Here is a 23,332-nt window from a genome sequence, read left to right as displayed (position 1 = left end):
ATACCTGTGATCAAGGTGGTGCTATGTACTAGGGGATATAGAAGTAGCACTGTTTATCAGTGTCCTATACTACTAGGGGATATAGAAGCACCACTGTTTATCAGTGTCCTATACTCTAATTAACAAGGCAGGGTAGAGCATATGGACACATTAAAGAAAGGGGGAAGCCACCAGATAGCTCAAGTGACTTTGGAAAAGTCCAACCATCAGAAATGCACATGACAGGTACTCAGTAAGCAGCAGTGGAGTGGGCAGCGGTCACCTGGGCTGTCCTGGTGTGTCTCCTGATGCAGCAGGCAGAATCTGTTAACAGAGTTGGTTTTCTTATTTTCCCAAATTGGGAAATCTAAGTTTTGACATGTATTTTTTCAATAACCTTAACTACTCACAACCCCCTAAGGCTCAACAAAGGAATACTCACTCACCTTAATATCATAGGAAGGCACACTTTAAGAAAACACATATATGCACAACCCTGCAACCTTTAAGGTATCAGACACATTCATTATGACAAGAAAGATTACTCTGGGGCTCAGAGCATGGTTTTAATAGCACAATCAGACTGATCAAAGAAAAGATAAGAAACAAATGTTCCCACACAGACGGACAAATTTATCAATTACCAGTGATAATCAAACCATCTTTCTGAAATTTATAGTCTGGCACCAAAGGTTTTGTTGTAGAAAATCAGTACCAACCCACATTTTCCAGAATAAGGCTACCAGCTCAGTACATTCCCATTTAATGACCAAGGACAAGAGGAGATGAGCTTCCACCTGAAATGGCCTCTGACCCCAGGATCCAGCCCCAGCATCCAGGGGTCTCAGCAACTCTCCTGAGTAAGTAGGTTGTCAGTGTCCACCCATACTGTAGAGTGAAAAGGGCCAAGGAAAAAACACTGTGCCCTGGAGTAGACCTGAGACCTGGGCTAAGGACCCCCTCCCTGATCTGACCCAGAACCAGGGCCTAAAATCCCACTAATCCCTGAGCTTGCCCCAGAGTCAGGCTGCAGAATTCCACCAATCCCTGAGCACAGAATCCCACCAATCCCTGAGGTCCCTGAGTACAAAATTCCACCAATCCCTGAGTATGAAATCCCACCACCAATCCTTGAGCTCGGCCCAGAATCAGACCAGAAAAATCCACCAATCCCAGGTGACCCTGGTGAGCTCCACCCCCTCAACCCTGTATCATCTCTACCCTGTTCGGTTTGCTGCTGCTTCTCACTCCTGAGGCAGCCGCTCTCCTGGATTCTTCTTCCCAATAAATCTCTTGAGTGAGGTTTGTTGTGCTGTGGGGTATGACATTTCTGCCAGAGCTTCGCAGGAGCCAAAGAGCGGAGCAGAACTGTAACACTTTCACTGAGGAAGAGCTGTTCCACCCGAGGGGCCCTGAGCAGAGCTGGAATCACTTCGCTGGGCAAACACTCCCAGGCCAGAGCAGGATGGTTACATTTGCCTTGGCGTGCCTTTCCTGGAGCAGGACTGGAAGCTGCGCCACTTACAGTGACCCTGTAGTATTCCTGGCTGCCAGGATACCTCTCCATCTGAGCTGCAGTGTTTACACCTGTGCTTCCTGGCACTGATGAAGTCAGCATTTGGCAAGCCTTGGAACAAGAGGATACAGTTTCACATCTCTAGGTCTTCACCTAAGTTCTAGACCCTGTGTTCATCAGTCACACCTCCCATGCTCTAACTCCCCAATCCACTGTTTCTCCCTGGGTCTTAATAAGCACAATCGTCCACCCTCTTAAAAGTCTGAAATCACAAATCATCCTTGACTTTTCCTCCCCTCTGTTTCTCACAGGCAAGCTATCATGAAGGCCTATTACTTCCAAATCCAAACAGAAGCCCAGAATCTGTGTTTCTAGAACCTTCTCATTCTGCTTTCTCCCATCTTCCACCACCTTCTCTCACCGGCAATTCACACCCGAGACACCGACAGTGGCCTCCGGTTGTTTTCAGCGAGCCTTCTGCCAGCCCATCCCACCGAGCTCTCTCCCACATTGGACTGTGCCTCTCTGCAAGCTCTTCCTCTAGACCACGGCTCCTCACACTTCATCCAGGTCTCAGTACATCTCTCCCAGCTCCTCCCATGCTAGTCCAATGATAGGCGCATCCGTTCGCTCTCTACCACCTTTCCTGTTAGACTGGAAGTTTCACGGGACAAAGATGATATCCACCGTCCACCAGCGTACCCAGTGCTAGAACAGGGAGTGAGCAGCTTGCTAAATTTGGCTTGAGTGAATGAATGTTTTGAAGACGACTCTCCAATGCTCACAAGTTTTTCTATCGTGCATCCAACGGTTGCCACGAACCACAAACATAGCAGATTCCCCACTTTCTCAGCCCTTCCACTCCTCATACCCCCAACCCCCCATCCCTGGCTTAAACTTAGTTCTTCTGTGGGAACCAGCAGTCACTGGTTGAAGCAGTTCTTTCTCCTGCTTGGCGCCGGAAGGTGGATTTACTCTAGACCCTCACGAGGAGCACAGTAGAGGAGGTCAGTTTCTTGAAGAGAACCATTTAGTAAGGCAGCCATGAAGGATGAGAGAACTCAGGGAAAAAGAGGTCATCTTGTTACTTTAAAACCTAATGTATTGCTTCCCAGTGCTGGGACATGGGTATTATATGTGGTTGCATGAATTTCTATTTACAAACATTTATATGTAAATGGATTCGTATTACCCAGTCATCCAGATTGCCCTTAGATGGCATTCACATACAGGGTTGTGCAGGGGCTTTATGCTTCTGTGTGGATACAATTTCTTGTGCTCTGAAGGGCCACGTGCCTGCGCTTGTGTCTATGTTTGTGCTCAGGGGTAACTGCTGCAGTCTTAACAGCCACTTCCCACCTTGCCTTCAGGCCCTTGAGGCGCTGGGTTCCTGGGCTTCACTACTGCACAGCCTTTCCTCGGAAAAGGATATCCTGTGGAGTCAGGGAGGCCAGCCCCTGACTCATCTATGCTCCTTGGATGCAGTGAACTCACCTGGTCCACAGAATATGTCAGGTATAGATAGCAATCTAGAATTGGGGAACTGTACAGTAAAAGGTGTTTAAACAGCTCTGAAGGGATAGCCAACAAAAACAGTGAGACTAACAATACAACCAATCATATCAAAAGTAATATTTATTGAACCCTAATTGGTCCCAAGTGCTGTTCTACATTCTTTTACATGTCAGTGCTTGCCAACTAGTCTTACTGTAAGAACCCCTCTTATTTCTAGGTTACAGGACACCAGAGATCAAATAATTTGCCCGAAGACAGGTAGTGCTTCTCGGAGTGAAGTGAGGCTTCCAACACAGATCCTCAGATTCCACAGAGAGTGCTCTCCAATGCTGCTTTTCTCCTCTCTCTCCCTCTCTCCCTCTCATTTGTCTTTTGTTTGTTTGAAACAGTCTCACTATGCAGTCCAGGACACTTTGGACTTTCGATCCTTTTGCCTCAGCCTCCTGGTTGCTGGGATTATACATGAACCATCATGCCTGGCTCTTGTACTACGTTCTTTATTCTTCTTTACTCAGAGTAAAAGAAAATAGCAAAGTATTTTAGGGCTTAACCAAAGGAGTAAGCTGATCAAGTTTTCCTTATTTAATAACATAATTTAACTTTCCATATGCACTATGCATGCATGTGTAACATGTATCCATAGGAATACACTCTATATGTACTGGTAGTCATAAGTTTCTGAAATCTCTTAATGCAGAGTTTACATTAATATTTTAATTAATTAATTTGGCAAGGGACTAGAGCACACCCTACTGGCCAGCTAATAGAAAATACAGTATGTACTTTAGACAACAGGCTTCAATCTGAAACCACTTAAAAGAATCTCAGAAACATCTAGCTTACGTATCGAAATAAATTAACCCATAGGGTGCTAAAAACTTATTAAAAGTTATGAGTTCTAGAGATGGGGCTAAAATAAGAAACACGATGTTTGTTAAGGGAACCTTATGTACATAAAAGGTGACTCAAAAACCATTGCTAGAGCCTGCCTTCATTCTGAGGAAGTCAGTTCCTTCCCCTTAAGCACTCCAAACAACAGCCTAGAAAATTCTAGCACAGCTAACCCGGGCAGTCTTCTCTCAGGCCACAAACCACCCCGCGTGTGTGCAGGTGTGTGTGTGTTGTTAGCCCTTTTTGAGGAAAATCTAGAAGAGGGCAGCAACCTCCTGTACTACAGAAGGAAAACAGGAATGTTGCAAACAATGCTTTAATGCGCTGAAGTTCAGAGTCCAGTGGGCGCCTCTGCGGCTGCGCAGCGCCCCTTGTGAGTACAACTCAGGGCTCTCACTCTCTGTAGCTGTTTGAGAATTTTATACATGGCTGTAGTGTACTTTGACCAAGTCCACCCCTGTCCCTCCCTTTCAGTCCCTTACCAAGCCCTCTTAAACTTTTCAAAAATAACACATAGTCATTTACGTGTGGATGCGTGTGTGGAGGTCAGAGGACAGCTTGCTGGACTGGCCTCTCTCCTTCCGCCGTGTAAGTCTCAGAGACAGAAGCAGGACAGTCTGCTTCTCAGGTTCTTTTGTGGGCTTTAATCTACAGAGTTTGCTGCAGATATGGGTGTGTGCGTGTGTGTGTGCGGTTATTTCCATAGTGTGGTACAGTAACAAATGACTTCTAAGAAATGTAAATTTTCCATTATTCATGCATTTTTATTGTGCTTATCTACAGACTAGTAAAAATGTCTATCTTATGTATTGAGAAGAACTAAGGTCCTGTTGTTAATAAGGTAATGCAAAAGTGTTTCTCCTTAAAGTATTCCTTTTTAAACGAAGTACAGAAACACTTATCAAGAAGAATAAATACAAAAATGCGTGTAGTTTTTTTACAGGCTTCCAAGAGCAAACATATAAACACACATTTGCTAAGGCCCCGTGTGGCACGTTCACTCCTAGACATGGCTTGTGGGATTTCTTTGAGAGAACAGAGGGAAAGTACTACTGTAGGTCTCAGGTTTCTGAGCCAGAACCTCAACCTTGTCCTCATTCCGGGGTGGCTAAAAAGAGCAAACGGACAAGCTAGGTCAGTGCGAAGACTAACGTTTTAGGTAGTGTATTTCAGTTCTGCTTTTAAAGACGTCGGCTGATAAAAATTCCTTGGGAAATGGCCTCAAGGCTAAACCAACTTTGACTTAAAAAAAAAAAAAAAAAAGAAAACCTTTGCATTTCTGAGTAGAGACAGTTTAAAACACGTTAGAAAAGAGTATCCTCTCTTGCTCTCTATTCTGGTGTTGGAGCTGTGACAGGCCAATGAGCAAGCGATCGATATGCCAGCATCACTGCACGTGGCTTAGCGTTTTCACTGTAAGCTTTTCTCAGACTTCTCTACAACAGTTTTGGCACGCCAGTGTGGTTGTAAAATACCGTCAGGCAGCCTGTGGAGTGTGAGTTTCCCCACAGAACCTCTCCACGACTGAGCAAGCGCCACTAGAAGAATAATGGTGGGGTAAAGTCGGTGAAGTCGAAATTCTAATTCCTTCCTCCCCAAAAAAGCGTAAGCTAAATGTTTATTTTTTTCAAGTTTAAAGTAGCTCCGAAGAGAAAAGTCAGATTAATCGTGTGTTACTAAAAAAATTGTGATTTTTTTAAAAAAATATAATTTACCAAAACATTAGCACACCCCACAGCTCACAGGGTAGACTAAGTATCCTGCTGATGTCTTTCTCCATAGAAGGGGTGTGTTCCAGGGTTGCTTTGGTGATTATCACTGTTTTGTGAATAGGGGATATAAAGGCAAGCCAGTCAGGCTAGAGCACGAATCACAACTGCATTGTGTGGACTAGAAAGAGAGTAAGCAGGGTTCTTTCTGGATGAAACTGAACCTCACTGAAGTCCCCATTCAGTAAATGCTGTACTATAAAGTCTGAAAGATGTTCTCAGGTAGATGTTTTAAACACACACACACACACATAGCGGGGTGGAAGAGGAGAGGGAGAGAAGAAGAGGGTAGCCTATGGGTAAACCAGAATATAAAAGGTGGGGGGCATGTGGGACTTCCTGTGACTCTCGAAGTCTAGTCTAGCTGGATGAGGTTAGCCCGAGCCAGCTCGGGCTACTGAGTAAACTGTGTCTCAGAACCCACCAAAACCTAAACAAGCAAGGAAATAATAAATATCTAGCTAATTTGGCAACGACTAATTTCCGTAAGATTAAAATACTTATGATGTGAAAGGCAGTGAGAAGAGCGAACGGAATGTCTAGAAGCGTGGCTGTGAGAACGGCCCAACCAGCCCCGCAGACCAGTCGGGGCCATCGGCAGCCTGCCGCTGAGAATAGGCAAAGGAATACTTGAGATTTTTCTTTTCTTTCTTTTCTTTTTTTTTAAAATCTGGTGTTTTAAGGCCTTGAATTCAAAATTAGGTCTTTGAGTTAAATGAAAAAGAATGCAAGTCAATACTGGAAAAGGCAAATCATTTCACGGGGCACAAAGTTAATAGTTAACCAGATAACAGAGGCCAGAGCCTCATTCCATATGTTAAACTGGCTCAATTAGGCAGTGCTAAGCATATAACTATCAAGCATTCTTGCTGGAGTGCCAGAGGGCTCTGTGCAGACCACAGAGGTCAGCCACAGGTCTGTGGCCTCTCCTCTGTGGAACACCATTAGGGAGATTTGTACTCGCTCAAACTGAAGGGCTTCGTTCTGTTTGCTTTTTTTCTTTAACTACTCTTGGTTTATCGTTGTATTATTTATTTTACGGTTAAACTATAAACCTGAGTTGCATCACTGGATTTCGGCCCTAAGAAACCTCCTCCCTGGAGACTTGATGGCGTTCTGTCCTTGGGCACCAGCGGCCACCCTGGGGCCGAGAGACATGGAGAACAGCACAAGCTGGACAGGTAAACCAAGAGGGCTGGGGGCAGGCTTGAGGGAGGTGCCCCAAGTGCAGCCTAGCTTTGCCCCAGGCCAGGGGCGGGGGAGTGAGGCCTCCCTGTTCCTGTCCACTGAGCTCTCTCCCTGCTGTATGTCACCTTCCTATACTGTCCCTCACGTTCTCATTGTCCTTTGATCAACCATATTAATTGTCACAGTGCCCTGTATGTCCTGCAGTGGCTCACCCTGCTCCTTGCTGCCCTTCCATCCCTTCCTGTCCTTCGCCAGGCACTCACTGCCCACTGGCTTCAGGTTCCTGCAGCATCTCCTGCTGTATCCTGGTGGCCTTGCCGCCTCCGCCATCCCTCGCTGTCCCTTCCTGTCTTCAGTCTCATGCTGTTCCCCTCAGTTCTCGGCCACTTTCTCCATCGTCCTCCACCTCCATCCCTGGCTGTAGTGCCCTGCCATCCTTCACTGTCCCCTGAGTCCTCTCCCGTCCCTCACTGTCCCCTGAGTCCTCTCCTGTCCCCTGAGTCCTCTCCTGTCCCTCACCGTCCCTCACTGCACCTCAGGGTGCCCCTCATCGTTCCAAGCACCTGCCTTCCTCCTCCCCCAGAGGGCTTCCTTGGCCCAGGGGCACCTCAGCGCCACTTCCTTCCCGGGGCTGGAAACAGGCCTGCTCACAGCCTTCTGAGGAAAATTCAGTGTCCTCGGGGCTCGGCAGTTCGCACAGAGGCAGCCCCGCCAGAAACATCCCCTCGGGAGACGAGGCTGTTGCCGACGCCCGGCGGGCCCCACACAAACGCTTCGGACGCGGCATTGCCCCTTTAAGGAGCCGGCCGCCCTGATTGGCTGAACGGGGGAGGCGGGGCAGGGAGCGGCGACGTACACTGTCGACTCACCCTATATATACGGGCGGCGGCCGCGGCGGCGGCCGAGCGCGAAGCTGGGCGAGGGAGTGGTGCGGTGTGGTGAGCGGGCGCCGAGAGCGAGGCGGGCACTAGCAAGCTTACGAGCGAGCGGAGAGAGGGAGAGAAAGAGAAGGCGAGAGAGCGGCGAGGCGCCTGCGCGATGCTCGGGCCCCTGAGCCCGCGTCTCTGAGCCAGCCGGAACGGACATGCGCGGGAGGGCGCCGCGGGGCCCCGTTCCCCGTGGGTAAGGGGCCTGGCGGGGGTCGGGGAGCCCGGGACGCTGGCGGGGCCCGGGGCGCGGAGGGAGGGCGAGCGGGCGGGCTGGACCGGGGACGGCGGCCGCGCTGCTTCCAGGGGGATGGGCCGGGGCGCGCGAGGAGCCGCGGGCCGGGGCGCTCTGGGCTTCCCGCCGGGGCCATGCCCCCGCTCGCACACGACACGTCTCCCCAGCCCGGGGCTCCGGAGCGGCGGCTGCAGGGTCTTCTGCGGCCGGGGGATGCGGCGGGGCTTCCGCGCACCCCCGTCAGTCCGGCCCAGAAAGCTCCAGCGAGAAGCTGTTGCGGGCTCGGAGATGGCTAGTCCCCGGTTGGTACCAGTTTTGAGTCGCAGTCCGACTCGGCGAGGAAGGTCATTGCCTTTTTTTTTTTTTTTTTTTTTTTTTTCCAACTCATCCGAGTTGTTCTGTGGCCTTTTCCTCGCCAGGAACGTGATTCTCTGCCTTAAATGAATTAAATATTACACAAAGCTGCAGGGTTCGATCGCAAAGGCTCCTTGGCAGTATCATGTATTTGTGTGTGTGTGTGTGTGTATGTGTATGTATGTGTATGTATATATATATATATATATATATATATATATATATATATATATATCGTATCTTTGTTCAAATTAACCGTGATTGGTGGTGCTGGATGGGTGCTTCCTCAGTCTTTATTAGGATTTCATCACTGCTTGAAAGAAACCAGTCTCCTACCTGATAAAAATGTGAATAGACTGTTAGTCATAAACTTGAGTGTAGTAAGAATAGAGACTGTAGCTTTAAAAGAGCTGTGACGGGAGGTACACCTGCAACACAGGTAGGGCAGGACTGGTTTCCAGGCAACTGTCTGAGGTGAAGAAAGGTGAGGTAGAAATTGCTTTTTTTTTTTTCTTTAAACCTCCTGGGGGTGGGGGAATAAAAGAAGGGCTCTACAGTTTTAAAGTTCCTCCAGTCTCTCCGGGTGTAGTGGGTCCGCATCTCTGGAGGCTGGAACTTCTGGCTTTGCTGTGCCTGCCTGCCCTTTGTTAAAACCCTTTCTTAAAACCTGTATGTAGTTAGGGAGCTTTAAGAAAGATTTTGCTTAAGAGACCAAAGGTGGCCTAAATACCTATATCAGCAAAAGGGCAAATTTTATAAAAACAAAAATAGTAAGTTGGATTCTTACTAACCTGGCAGTTATGGCTGATTGTTATCAGTCCATCCCTTTCTGGATATTAGAATGTTGGAAACACATGAAGGTTTTTAAACAGGAACTGGACACTCTCATTGCCTCCACGTCCTCTGTTCTGGTGGGTGTTTGCTAGTAAGTGGTGAAAACTCTATCTTGGCAAATGCATTAGATGATAAACTCCTTAAGGGCAGGCGCTCTACCTTGGAGAGCTTTTATTTTCCGCAGCCTTGCACATAGCTGATGTTGATAAATAAATGCTGAGAAGCGTGGCTCACATTTTAGGCTCAACAGGATTGGCCCAGGCACTGATAAAGTTTGGAAAGAAAATCTGTTGTTCCTTTTTAATGGCTCTTATGAAATGTCTGAATTACTCATATTTTTGAGAAGTAGAATTACCAATTTTTAACAAGTTGGATCTCCCACTTTGGGTTTACAGTAGAAACTTTTGAGCCATTTGTGTGACTTAATTATGTTGTAGTCTTTAGGTGTTTTTTGTTTCTTTTTTTTTTCCTAATGATACTCTTTATTGCCGCTTCTCCAGAGTTGTACTAGATAATACTGCCTTTCTGCTCATACTAATAGTAGCTTGTAAAAGCAAGTTCCCTAAATTACAGGTGCAATCTAACATGCTTGCAACTGACCTGATTGTCAGCATACCATCAAGTTGCTTTAGAGAGGAGAGCAGAGGAGGGAAAAGGTGGTGCCCAGGGTAATTCCTGGAATTTGAATGTCATTGGCTCCCTCCACTAGAGACGCAACTCCACTCAGCCTCCATAAACATGAACTGGTCCCTCGTCATCAGGGTGCGCACAGCATCCTTTGCAGGTGTTGGCCATGCTTTATGAAAGCTAATGAATAATAATTCTCTAGATAAGCCCAGTTCTGTTGTGGTATGCTGACATTATTCACAGTTTAAACTTGATAAATGTGGATAAAACTGTTGAATGTCATAATCCAAAATGTAAATTGCTAACTTAACAGGATTGGTGTTGAGAAAAAGTTAGTGTGGTATTCAGACTTCGAAAGGTGAGATCTGTAGTCATATTGATAATTTAGTTCATTTTAGAATATCAAATCAGGGGCAGGGGATTGCAAACTGACTAGTGTTTCAGGCCTCGGTGAATAGTTCTTTACAGTCCGGAACTAGAGGTCTTTTCCATTTGAAATAGAACGACAAGGACTAGAAGTTACTGTTCAAAAGCTCTTATTAGCACCAGGCAGTGGTGGCTCCTGCCTTTAATCCCAGCACTCAGGAGGCAGTGACGTGACACGCTGTAAATTCAAGGCCAATCTGGTCTACAGAGCTAGTTCCAGGACAGCTAGGACTGTTACACAGAGAAAAACAAGAACAACAACAACAACAAAAAGCTCTTACTAACAACACATAGCTAAGAAGAAACTTCACTAAGTACAGATTCTTACTCCATGGAAGGTCCTTCTCCTACCTCATTTCATGGCTCCTTTCTCTGTCCTTTAAGAAATCGATTCAGAGTCACCTGTCTAGTGAGGCCTCCCCGACCACCTGTGTAAATAAGTTCTCTGCCTCCCTGCCCTGTTGCTGTGCCCTGTTCGTTTCCTTGAGAGTTATCACCGTCTGAAATTGTTTGTTATCCCCGTCCCCATTGGATGGAGGGTTTCTTCAGGCAGCAACCACTGTTCTTCATCTGATGTAGTCTCTGGTCCAGAAGAAGCATCCAGCATGTACTTGTGAAAAGAATTCATGTTTGCTCTCTAAGAATTTGGCCTGAAGAAAGTTGAGTACCAGTTTCTTTGCAGCTAGCTAACATACAGGTTTTAACTATTCCTCCTTTGTATAGCATCGCTTTATTTAGGCAAGCAAGAGCGTTAGGAGAGGCCAGGCTGCCTAAAGTGATGATACCACAGAGAAGAGGAGTGTGGTGAAAGTGCAGTGTGGAGAATGCTGGCTAGCTCACATGCAGGATAGCCCAGACTGGCTGGCGTACACACAGGATAACTCAGTCTTTTTTGCTCAGAGCAGGATGTCTCAGCCCACTTTATTTCCTCATTAGCAAAATGGAGTTTATAATTCCTGCCTCCTCTTAGAGGGGTGTTGTGGGGACCAAGTGAGATAGATGCTTTGTAATTTGTAGAGTGCCTTACAGACAAAATAATCCTGTTACTTTGTAATTTGTAGAGTGCCTTACAGATAAAATAATTCTGTTACTTTGTAATTTGTAGAGTGCCTTACAGATAAAATAATTCTGTTACTTTGTAATTTGTAGAGTGCCTTACAGATAAAATAATTCTGATACTGAGTTCCAGGTTTCATGATAGAGCCAAGTCATAATGGCATCATTGGGATCCATGCTATGAGAGTGTTAAAAAGAAGCCTATTTGGATATGGGTGGTAGCCCTTTTACAAGTAGACCCGTGTCACATCAAGTAACTAGGTATACAGAGCCCGTTGTGGGCATCATTGTAACAGTAAAGATAAAGACTGTCAAAAGAAGTACTTCAGTGATCTAGAAGATTAGTTTATACCGCCATCTGCTCATTTTAGATATCTAGGCCAAATACATAATTGATGACTTTTTAGTAGGGAAATTTGAGGCAGTGAAATGGGAACATTCATAGGCTTTGGGTTACTCAAGGAAATACTGTTACCAAATAGAATCCCTCCAGAAATGTCTCCACCTTCCCCATAGCAGTCCAGTGTGTATCTTAAGTAATTTTTAGCCCATCAGTTTGAAGAGCCTCGGGGAGTAGAAGAGAGGCTGGGGTATGATCAAGAACCTGAACTTCGAAGCCAGGCTTCCTGGAGGAAGCCTTGGCATTACTGTGGCTCACCAGATCTGTGAGAGATCAGGTTCCAGAGGCTCCACATGTGTAATTGAGAGTAGTGATGGTCACACACCCACCTTACAGGGTTGGTGCAAGGACAAAACCATGAAAAGGCTTCCTGACAGTGTCCCGGATGTTAGTTATTAGTAGCGCCTGTGTATTCGCTTTAACAATCTGGAGTGACCCATTGGGTTATGTAAATGCTTGTTAAATAAACTTGAAGTTTTAAAGACTCACTTCCCATCGTTAGACTATTGTGCTCATTGTCATTAAGATTACAACAGAATCCACAGATCTTTCACAGGTACAATGTATTATGTCCGAAAGGAATAGTCTTCTGTCCTGTGTGTGCTCACCTGTGTTTGTGGATGCTACTGTTGATTGTGGTGCTCTGTAGGAAAAATACCAGTGGCAAAACAATACATTGTTGACTGCCCTCCTGTAACTGTATTGCCCTAAAATCCTGAGAGACAAACGGGGTTACAGGGCTGTTTGTTTATGGTGGATGAATGAAAGTGCTTAGCTACGAGTTTTCTGGATTATTGAAGAAGTTCTAGCCTTTGATTATTATTTTGACAGTATGGGTATAAATTATTTTCCTTGTAGCCTTCATTTTCACCACCTGCAAGTGGGCCAGAAATGGGGGGGGTACATTTAAGACCCTCTGAGGAATGGTGTTGAAAATGCACAAATCTTCATTTTAATTTTATCCTTTTGAACAGCATTTTAATATTTGCTGAAAGTGTCACATTTTACTTGATTTTTATTTAAAAAGTCATTCATGCATCTAATATAAAGGCCATTTCTGCCTTTTCACAGTAAGCATATAACAAATTTGTTTTTTCATTTTGTTGTTTTGTTTTTTGAGACAGGGTTTCTCTGTGTAGTTTTGGAGCATGTCCTGGAACTAGCTCTTATAGACCAGGCTGGCCTTGAACTCACAGAGATCCGCCTGCCTCTGCTTCCAGAGTGCTAGGATAAAACCGTGCGCCACCACTGGCACAAAGAAATTTTCTTAGCTTGCCTCTTTCTTTCCCTATTCCCAAATCATAGCTTTTAAAATGAAATCTGAAAAACTTTGAATTCAGGCCTTTGCTCTTGAAATGTCTGTGCAGATTGCCCTTGTGCTTTCTGTAAATCAGTGCGGTGACACCACCTGCCTGATCCAAACTGCTTCCGCAGCCAGGAAGACACATGGTCACTTCACGCTGCCGATCGACTAGAAGTATGGCCTGGTCTATGATTTTTAGTTCCTCCTGCATGACTGCAACAGTGCTGAGCATGCAGGTAGATGCTGAGTCATTTTTCTCCGATTATTAATAAAAGTTGATAAAACAGCCAGTAAAACTGATTTCCATTTTCTCTCAAAGGTAATCAGACTGTGTGTGTGTGTGTGTGTGTGTGTGTGTGTGTATTAGCATAGACAGTGGCATATTTGGGGGAGGAGTGAAAGTCATCATGTATCCAGTTCTAATCAGTTTCTTGTGATAAATCTTGGCCGTATAGTTATGTTATTTCTTCGTTGGTTATAGAAGTAGTTAGGTGATTGTTAGATGCAGCTGAAAAGACCAGTTATCGTTCTGGATAAACATAAATCAGGTTCTAGAACCGGACGGAGAGAAGGAAATTACATCACACTCTTAAATAAGGAAGCACTGGGCAGAGCTAGGTGAGTTGTAAGACAAAAATGTGCCCCTCCTCCTCTCAGGGATAGCTCTTGAGATGTATTAGTGAGATCTCATGGCAAGGTAAGCATATCTAGGTTACGGCCTTAAGGTAGCCTGGCTTTGTGTGTTAAAGCAGTTCCAAAGTGAGTGTTTTCAAGATGATGCCATGTGCATTCACCTTAGAAAGCCCTGGGCAGTGAGCTGTTGGTGTAGCATGACTTTTATTTTTGAAAGAAAGTAACAAAGTAGCAACAAAAGCAAGGTGAGTGGATTACAGTCCAGTTTGTCCTCACTGCTTTAAGTGCATACTAAGGACGCTTTGCACATTTGCTCAGCCTCCACACTGCCCACTCTGGATTCGGGGGGGGGGGATCTAGGGTACCCTAAGTGTGTTAGAGTATTACTGCCCGTCTCCCCAATACTGAGTTGATCCCATAACAATTGTTTTATTGCTTTTCCCCTTCGCTCCTTTCTTTAGCCTGAGGACATCCCGTATGGTTATGTTTTAAAGTGTGAGGTGGCTGTTTTCTCAGTGTTCACTTAATATTCACTAAACTAAAAGTGCAAGAGCTACGTGGGGGTGGGGCAAACACCAGTTCTGGATTTGGAGGGTGAGAGGGAAACCTGGGCGCAGCACAGAATGGCTAGGAGCAGAGAGACATGGCTCTGGCTTTTAGTAAAAAGGGGGGGGGGGTTGTTGAGAGCACAGTATGAGAGAGCGGCCTTAAAGCATAGGAGAAGAGCGAGAGCTGAAATGGGTAGATTAAGTAAGGCCTCACTGTGGAGGTCTTCTGTACCGGGTAGGGAGCTTTTAGAGCTTTGATGGGTTCTTTTTGGGGTGGCAATTGAGGAACATTGATCTGATCCTGTTGGTGGTATAAGTATTTTCAGACTGGAGGCCAGTTGGAAGCAGTAAGGGGAAGAGAGACTTGGAAGTGTAGGAACTGTGTATGGGGTTGGCAGGTGAATGCATAGTGGCCTTAGGCTAACAGTGGCACCTCAGGAAATGGGATTCTTCTGAACCAGAAAGGGGGGTGAGTTAAGAAACAGAAGGAATTGGGGTTTGGAGACTGTAAGATGCCAGAGGCCCATCCAAGTGGAAAGATAATCACCAGACAGTAAGAAATGCAAAGCTGAAGTCAGGTTGCACTCACCTGTTTCGGAATTGTCTGTGGAGTTGAAGCCCTAGAAATGAATGAAATGATTTGAAGAGTAAGAAGCGCTACCGAGAAGCGAGGGTTGGTAGTCCACTGCATTTGCCTCACTGACAGTACTAATGTTCCTTCCTGATTGTGTGTGTTATGTCATGCCCACGGGTCTTTGGGTCCTGGTCTGTGCCGTGCTACCTGGAGCAGCGTTCACTTTGCTGTTCTTGGGTTTTGCAGCAGGAGGTCATCTTGTAGTTTTAGGTATGGATACTCATACATCAGTGTATCTCTGCTTATTGTCTTCACAGATGGAAAGGTAGAGCTAACTTTAGTTATAAGAACTTGAATAAAATTTAAAACATTACAGCTTTAGTTAAGTTTCACTTGAGTGACTTGTGTTGCTTTATTAGTGTAAATTTGACCAGGTCGATTTCTCTGCCCCCACCAGGAATATACAGCCTAAATATTAGTCTTGTTTTTTGTTTTTTAAGAGAGGTAGAAGATTTTCAGTTGGTCTTCTAACCTTAGTTTAACTCTAGAGAGACTGTGTGATCTACACCTTAAACCTGTGGCATGCTGCTCTCGGTTCACAGCCTGAAGTTATTTCCACAGATGAGAACACCGCAGTTGTATTGCTCTCCTTGCTTCTGCCATGCAAGCAAGTAGGAAGTTCGGATAGTTTCATAACATGGCCCATTCACAATTCCCCATTGAAACTTAGAGGCAGGTCACCTTCTATGAATACACAAAGGCACTATTGTGGTCAGAAGTGAGCTGGCTTAGTGAACACAATTCTTTTTATACTAAAAAAATTTTTTTTCCTTAAGAAAGCTAACGAGTAGGTGATGGAAACAATGAATAAAAAAATAACTTTTTCTAGAACATGTAAATAATTTTAAGTGAGCACTGAAATATAAGTTTAGGGTTCCAAGGCAACTTGAGCAGAGGCGATAGTTACACAATCACTCTGTTGAAAGCTAAGCTGGGGATGGCATTAGGAGGCTGACACAGTAATTACTAGTCGGACTTGTTGGCGTGCCGACAGGTGGGGGCTGGGCCTGCAGGATCCCCCGCAGCATGGGCCTGTAATCGGGATGAACAATCTTCAAACGTGCGCTCCCAAACTACTTAAACACCACGTCCTTCCTCCCATCTCGCCTCTCATTTTCACATCACCACAGGTCCTTTCCCTGCAGCCCTTAGAAAAGGCTTGACAGACAGAGGGAGAGGCGAGCCCTTTCCAAAATAAGAATGTGTTTTAAAATTATTACTTTATGGTCAGTAACACCTCTGCTTCATTTCAGTAATCTGAAAACCAAGACTTAGAAACCACCCACTGACGAGGCTTCTTAAGTGACAGATGACCTTTGTGTCATGTATCTTTGAGAGACTGGTTTTAAAAAAATAAAGTTTGACTCTTTGAAATAATATTGTAAGCCTGTCAAAATCACTGGCTCGTCATTGAAACAACCAGCTTTGGAAACATTTGTGGGGAGATTTTTTTTTAGATCATTAGCTTAAAAAACAAAACAAAAAGAACTTATGCCTTCTATATAGTTTATATTCAGTTGATAACAAATATTCTCTTATTGAGCCAGGTACCTATGATTAAGGTAGTAGGGACACAAAGCCCAGTTTATTAGACCTGGGATTTGTAGATAATGGGTGCTTAGTGCTGAGTAATTTAATAATAACAGTAAAAGGAGCTCTCTGTGGAGCCCCTCCAGCCAGCAGATTTGTGTGCGTCTCCTCCTCAGGCCGGCAGTGTCCGCACTTGGTAGGTGTGCAAATATTTAATGGCAGGATGGTGTAGAGTGTTTGGAGGTCTCAAAGGGGCCTGTGTTCTGAGCAGTCCACAGAGGAGGTCCCGCTGTCTGTGAAGGGGAGAAGCCGAGCTCACTAAGCGCACGTGACTATCTGAAGACCACAGGGGTTGAGTCATAAAAAGTCGACTTGGATGAGCTCCTGGGCCTTCAGACCTGTGACGTCCAGTAGGGGCTTCTGAAGTTTCCGGACTATCTTTTGCCTCTGTAACCCATGCCCTACAGGGGAGCGGGATGTGAATTACTGGGATTTCACAAGGGAGAATGCAAGGAATGTCCCTCGTGGAGGGAGCGCGTCGTCCAAAGCCGACACTGAAGCCGGTGATCTCGCAGAACTTGATTTTCACAAGCTGACAGAAATTAGGATCTTCTTACATGACTGTCTCTCCTGAGCAAGTACTAACTGGAGAATATGGCTTCTGTGACCAACTCTGAAAAACAGAGTCCAGATAAATGTTAGACTATGGGGCAGGTAGGTGGAAAATCTCTCTGTTGTGAGCACTAGTGACTATAACTGCTAGCTCAGCATATGAAGCACAGTACTTTCTAAAATTACTGGTTTTTTTTCCTATGGGTAGGTGAGGGTACGGCAGGGTCTTGCTATGTAGTCCAAACTGGCCTTGAACCCACCATCCTCCTGCCTCAGTCTCCCAAGTACTGGGATTACAGCTATGCACCACCATGCCTGGCTTAAAATTCCTTTCTTAGCTTGGGAAGTCTGGGATCTACTGTGCTTCCTGCCGTGGTACAGCCATGCTGTAGAAGGTCTGGTTAGTGGGCTGGAGGGAGGGCTGTGTGCTTTGGAACTCGATGGTGATTTGTTGTGCAGCTGGTAAACTCTGTAGCAAGGGCTGGCTTTTCTAGCAATGGATTCTTTCTTGTTCTGTGAAAAATGTTTCAAGTGTCGGGTTAGTATTTACAAAACAGTTATGTTGCTGTCTACATTTTAAGTATCCTCATGAGGAGAACTAGAAAGTCTGTAACCAAATTTTCCCACCTCCTCCTATCTCTGATTTTAGCTCCGAGCAGCAGCATAGACTATACTATTTGTGAATTACTTTGACAGTCTCTTATTTCTTGATTTCCCCCAGGGAATGAAAGCTACTGGCTGACTTAGAACCCCCTGGGCTTCACAGATTTGAAGACATCCCGGGAGTGAGGCACAATGTCAACAGCAGGAGTTGCTGCTCAGGATATTCGAGTCCCATTAAAAACTGGATTTCTGCATAATGGCCAAGCCTTGGGGACTATGAAGACCTGCTGGGGCAGTCGCAGTGAGTTTGAAAAGTAAGTCCAGACTGGCCTGACTGCCCCACTGTTGTGTGCGCTCCTGACACTACCGCCACAGAGGATGGGATTGTACTTGCTCATGACCGTGATGTTTTCCTTTGCTTTCAGTAACTTTCTAAATATTGATCCAATCACCATGGCCTACAGTCTGAAGTCCCCTGCTCAAGAGCACCTAACAACTCTCGGTATGTATGACAGTCTGCTGTGGAGTAGCAGCACATGAAGGGGCGGGCAGGCTCCTTAGCTTTCTTTACCTTGGGTTTTAGAGGAGGAAACCTAGGTAGTTTCCATTTCCAACAAGCCTGACACCTAGTGGCCGCAGCTTCTGAAGAGACTTTTTTCTTAGATGTCTCTCTAGTTAAGGGAACTGCGGAAGTGTGGGTTTTCTGAGTCAAGAATTGCTATGCTCTCAGGAATGGCGCAGACTTCACTCTGTGCCACCTTGGGCTGTATGTGCTGCTTATTCCTGCACTAATGCACATTTGAAAGCAGCGGGTACAAGCGGTACCCATGGTAACCGGACTTGGAAAACTGGGCGGTTATTTTCACGTGAACATTATGTTCCTTAGGTTTTTGTCGAGAGCTTCTTAGCAGGTGAATGCATTGGAAGCGAGGCCATTCAATTAAGATATGCTGGCAGGAAGGACCTCACCTCACCTTATCTCACTCGGGCATGCCTTGTACTGTCACATGTCTTAAGTGGCCGGCCTGGTGTAGCATGGTGCTCATGTAAATTATACACTGTTCATCTTCTGTGAATTTTGCACACGTCACAAAACTTGCCTGGGACGTGTGGGTGTATGCCAAGCACATGTCCAAGGGAGATGGCAAAGATAATTTGTTCTTTGAACCAGATCACGTGTGTTCCCCTACTCTGGCTCTAATTATACCTGTGGTGGTTGCATGGGTGTCCTCGGGGTTACACCAGTCAGGTGCTTCCCTGACTTGGGCAGAGAACGAGAGCGCAAGCCCTGGGCCCTCTGATGGTGAAGGACAAAGGGTAGCACTTCCCGGGATGAGCATTGCTTGTGCCTTCGTTTCAGGGTGTGCTGCGCGGTCTGCTCCGGTGAGTGGCCACTTCTTTGCAGAATATGGCCCGTCTCCAAAGTCAAGCTTGCCCCCTCTTATTATTCCCCCAAGTGACAGCTCAGGACAGCGTGAAGAGGATCAAGTTGTGTGTGGTTTTAAGAAACTCTCTGTGAATGGGGTCTGCACGTCCACACCTCCGCTTACACCCATCAAACACTGCTCTTCCCCTTTCCCCTGTGCCTCTCCATGTGATCGGGGCTCTCGGCCGCTCCCCCCATTGCCCATCTCTGAAGACCTGTCTCTGGATGAGGCCGACTGTGAGGTAGAATTTCTAACCAGCTCAGACACGGACTTCCTTTTAGAAGACTGTGCCCCTTCTGATTTCAAATATGACGTTCCTGGCAGGCGAAGCTTCCGTGGGTGCGGACAGATCAACTATGCATATTTTGACACCCCAACTGTTTCTGTAGCAGATCTCAGCTGTGCATCTGACCAGAATAGAGTGGTTCCAGATCCAAACCCTCCCCCACCTCAAAGCCATCGCAGATTAAGGAGGTCTCACTCGGGACCAGCTGGGTCATTTAACAAGCCAGCCATCCGGATATCTAGCTACACACACAGAGCTTCCCCCAGCTCAGATGAAGACAAGCCTGAGGTCCCTCCCAGGGTTCCTATACCTCCTCGGCCGGCAAAGCCAGACTACAGAAGGTGGTCTGCAGAAGTGACCTCCAACACATACAGTGATGAAGACAGGCCTCCCAAAGTCCCCCCAAGAGAGCCTTTGTCGCGGGGTAACTCCCGTACCCCAAGTCCTAAAAGCCTTCCGTCTTACCTCAATGGGGTCATGCCCCCCACACAGAGCTTTGCCCCTGACCCTAAGTATGTCAGCAGCAAAGCCCTGCAAAGACAGAGCAGTGAAGGGTCTGCCAACAAGGTTCCCTGCATCCTGCCCATTATTGAAAATGGGAAGAAGGTTAGTTCAACGCATTATTACCTACTACCTGAGAGACCGCCGTACCTAGACAAGTATGAGAAGTATTTTAGGGAAGCGGAAGAAACAGACCCAAGCACCCAAATTCAGCCATTGCCTGCTGCCTGTGGTATGGCTTCTGCCACAGAAAAGCTGGCCTCCAGGATGAAAATGGACATGGGCAGTCACGGAAAGCGCAAACACTTATCCTACGTGGTTTCTCCATAACTGAGGTCCTGTGTGGCTCAGCAGAAGTTACGTGGAGTGGATGGCTCCCAGCTTTCCAGTTTGAGGTTCATAGGACAATGTCAGGTTGCAGAATGAAGTCGGACTCCGTCTTAATGGGAAAGGCTTAAAGTGTTCGTGAGGTGCTGTTACGCTGGGAGTCCCTGGTTGATCAGCATAGGAGGAAAAGTCTATAATTTAAAGATGTGCTAGAGGGGAGGGGAGAATGGGCAAACTTTTACATTTGACTACATTACATGCTTGTGTATAAATGTGCAGTGTAACCATAGACCATAGCTGCAGGATAACCAATTAGTCACTATTGTAGAGTAATATATATTCAGAATAATTAAAACCAAGCTGGGGGAGCAGCTCCTGATAGTGTGAAAATTGAGCAGATGGAAGAAAGCAGTATTGTTAAATCAAATTATAAATTTATGTTTGTTAAGTTTAAAGATTCCTGGAGTTCGGGCCTGCTATATAGGTCGTGTGCCTGTCCCCCACCCCCAGCAGTCTTCTCCGTACAGGATAGGGCATGCTCTTCGCTGGGCCTGTGCCGTCTTGTTAAAATCATCCTATGGCCAAACACTTGTAGCTCTAGCGTTTTGTCTTGTTGAGGAGGACAGCGGTTTCTGGACCATGTCATCACCTGTGTGTGTCTCACATCTTGAAAATGGCAGAAGTGGTGAATGACTCTCCCCTGCTGGTCCTGCTTTTCCCATCCACTGAAAGGCTGCTGTAGCGAGAGGCTTTCAAGGAAGTGCGATGGAGTCGTACTGGCCGTCAGTGTTGGGGGTGCAAGTTTTATAGATGAATACAGCGATTAGCTCTGATTGAGAGTCACTCTCTGGGGATGTATGGTATGTTTTTGTTTTTTAGGCTTAATAAACAAGTACAACACAAGCTGGCCTTGTGTTGCTGGTTCATATTCAGTATTTCCTGGGGATTGTTTGCTTTTTAAGTGAGACACTTCTGACCAATAGCACAGAACGTCTTAATGCCAGAGGTCACTTCAGCATCTTCCTGCTTTGAACTCACGGCTGGCTGCTTCACTGCCCTGAGATTCAGCGAGACGCGTAGCTTTGTTCAGTTTTTTTTACGGCCTCTGATGCGTTTATCTTGTATGGATAAGCACAAAGAGAAGGTGCTTGCTGACAGGGCACTGCTGCGACGTCCCGCAAGCTGTTCAGTGGTGACTGCTGAATGGTGTTATTTGAGCTATTGAAAGCTTACTGTATAGCGTGAACTAAATGAAGGTTAAAACATGCTTTAGAACATGCACTGATCTCTGCACTGTGTGTGCAGTATTGGACAAAGGATTTATTCATTTTGTTGCATTATTTTGAATATTGTCTTTTCATTTTAATAAAGTTATATTACTTATTTATGACACCGTTAATAATGTGTCTTGTCTAAACTCTTATGTCTCAGGCAACTGATCACCTTATTTTTAAAACATGACAGAAGAGTCTCTGAAGTAAATACATGTTGAAACTCACTGTAGATTTCTAAATGACAGTTTGAGCAACTTACTTGGGTATTATAAACATGCATGGGGGCTGGGGACCTGGCTCGGTTAGAGCGCTTGCCTAGCGTGCACCAGCCCTGGGTTCTATCTCTAGTACCACATAAACTGGGCATGAGAGCACATGCCCATAAGGCCACTGTCTGGGCGGCAGAGGCTGGAGGATCAGGAGGTCAAGGTCATCTTTGGTTACTTATGGCATTTGAGGTCAGCCTGGGCCACATGAGTCCACGGTAAAACCAAGCTCTTTGTTTTCACCGAACTATGAGAACTTGACTGTGGTGCTACTGTGAGAAGGGTACCGTGAGGAGGGTCGGGTGCTGTGCAGGGCTCTGCAGCTCCCAGAAGCACACAGTGCACGGACTTGGTCTGACTCACTTTGAGCTAAGTCTGAACTACTCTGGCTTCTCTTGCTTATTTGAAGCCTGTAAAGGAATCTCCCCTGGTAGGGGCCGCCATCAGAGCTGGGTGGCCGGCCCTGTGTGTCAGGTGTCATTCTAGCTTGGGAACTCATTCGATAACACTCAGTAGCACAGCCACATGTTAGATCTGGGAAGAAGAGCGCCTCTTCCTCCCTCCCCTTACAGAATCCACAGCACTAGGGGTCAGACGTGTTAACAAGGCGACTGAGGGCCATCCTGTGAAGAGTTGGAGGTAAGTGATTTGGAAGGTATCTCATTGGAGGCAGGCAAGTCTGATACCCGGAAGCAGGAAGAAGCTGGGCATGTTCCAGAAGCTGCAGGCCACAGGCGGGAGTAGGCTGTGCAATGCAAAGGGCAGTGGGTGCAACTCAAAAGCCTAAGTGGGAGAGGAACACGATGTGATTTGTTGTAGGAAGGATGACAGTGGCCGTTGTGTGGAGAACATTTCAGAGAAGTGAAATTAGCAGGAACGCTGAAAGCTACCGGCCACACCACGGCCCAGAACTGATCCCAGACTGACCGGAGATGGAAACGAGGCTGTGAGAGTTCTGGTCATGACTGGCAGGCTCCAGACACTAGCAGCAGTCTGCGCACCGCCCTTCCAAAGCAGGCCATAGCTCTGTAGGCGGGCTTGGGCTTCCTCCGTCCTTGTCTATGCTGAGCATTGCCTGGCACGGGGCTTTGGGTACTTCCTTAACTTTAGTTCCAGCTTAGTTTCCTTCCTTGTTTTTGTGTTTTCCTTTGAACTTCTGAGAATATACTTTTTACGCTTTTGACACAGTGTGCCGAAGAATAGCACACTGCTTGGAACACCCATTGGCCCACCTATGCCCCACCAACACACTAAGCAAGTTGGATTTTTTTTTTTAATTTATTTTATGTGCATGGGTTTTTGACTGTATGTGTGTCTGTACCACATGCATGTAGTACCCACAGAGGCCAGAAGATAGTATGGAACTGTGGTTCAGACAGCTGTGAGCTGCCGTGTGGGTGCTGGGACCTGAGCCTAGCCCTCTGGAAGAACAGCCAGTTCTTAACTCCTGAGCCATCTCTACAGCCCTGTAGGATATCTTAGATATAATTATCAAAATTGGGAACTTGACATCCTTATAATATTTGTATAATGTGTTGTTTAGTTGCAATCAAACTAATTCTTGGTCCTGTTTTTTAAAACTGGATACTGATTTGGGGATTCTGATCAGCGTTTTGTAAAAAACTGTGGTGTAAAGACAGAAGGCTCATTGCACCAAGAAGGTGGAGCTGAT

General features: G+C 46.2%; 1 protein-coding gene across 3 annotated transcripts; it reads left to right on the top strand.

Annotated features, from left to right (window-relative positions):
* Positions 1 to 6,789: 6,789 nt before the first annotated feature.
* Errfi1 (ERBB receptor feedback inhibitor 1) lies at positions 6,790 to 21,510 on the top strand. 3 transcript variants are annotated; one of them, XM_057785563.1, is made up of 4 exons: positions 6,790 to 6,851; positions 17,698 to 17,893; positions 18,005 to 18,081; positions 18,940 to 21,510. In XM_057785563.1, exons 2-4 carry the CDS (start codon positions 17,772 to 17,774, stop codon positions 20,121 to 20,123), a joined length of 1,383 nt encoding a protein of 460 aa, XP_057641546.1. In that variant the 5' UTR covers positions 6,790 to 6,851; positions 17,698 to 17,771; the 3' UTR covers positions 20,124 to 21,510. The 3 variants fall into 3 exon arrangements, with proteins under 3 accessions (XP_057641546.1, XP_057641545.1, XP_057641547.1); XM_057785562.1 differs by lacking the exon at positions 6,790 to 6,851 and adding an exon at positions 7,763 to 7,980; XM_057785564.1 differs by lacking the exon at positions 6,790 to 6,851 and adding an exon at positions 16,995 to 17,078.
* Positions 21,511 to 23,332: the final 1,822 nt, after the last annotated feature.

Source organism: Chionomys nivalis, chromosome 11, assembly GCF_950005125.1.
Source record: "Chionomys nivalis chromosome 11, mChiNiv1.1, whole genome shotgun sequence".
Classification (NCBI taxonomy): domain Eukaryota; kingdom Metazoa; phylum Chordata; class Mammalia; order Rodentia; family Cricetidae; genus Chionomys; species Chionomys nivalis.
Note: the sequence above shows the minus strand (reverse complement) of the source record. Positions and strands in the feature narration are given on the sequence as shown.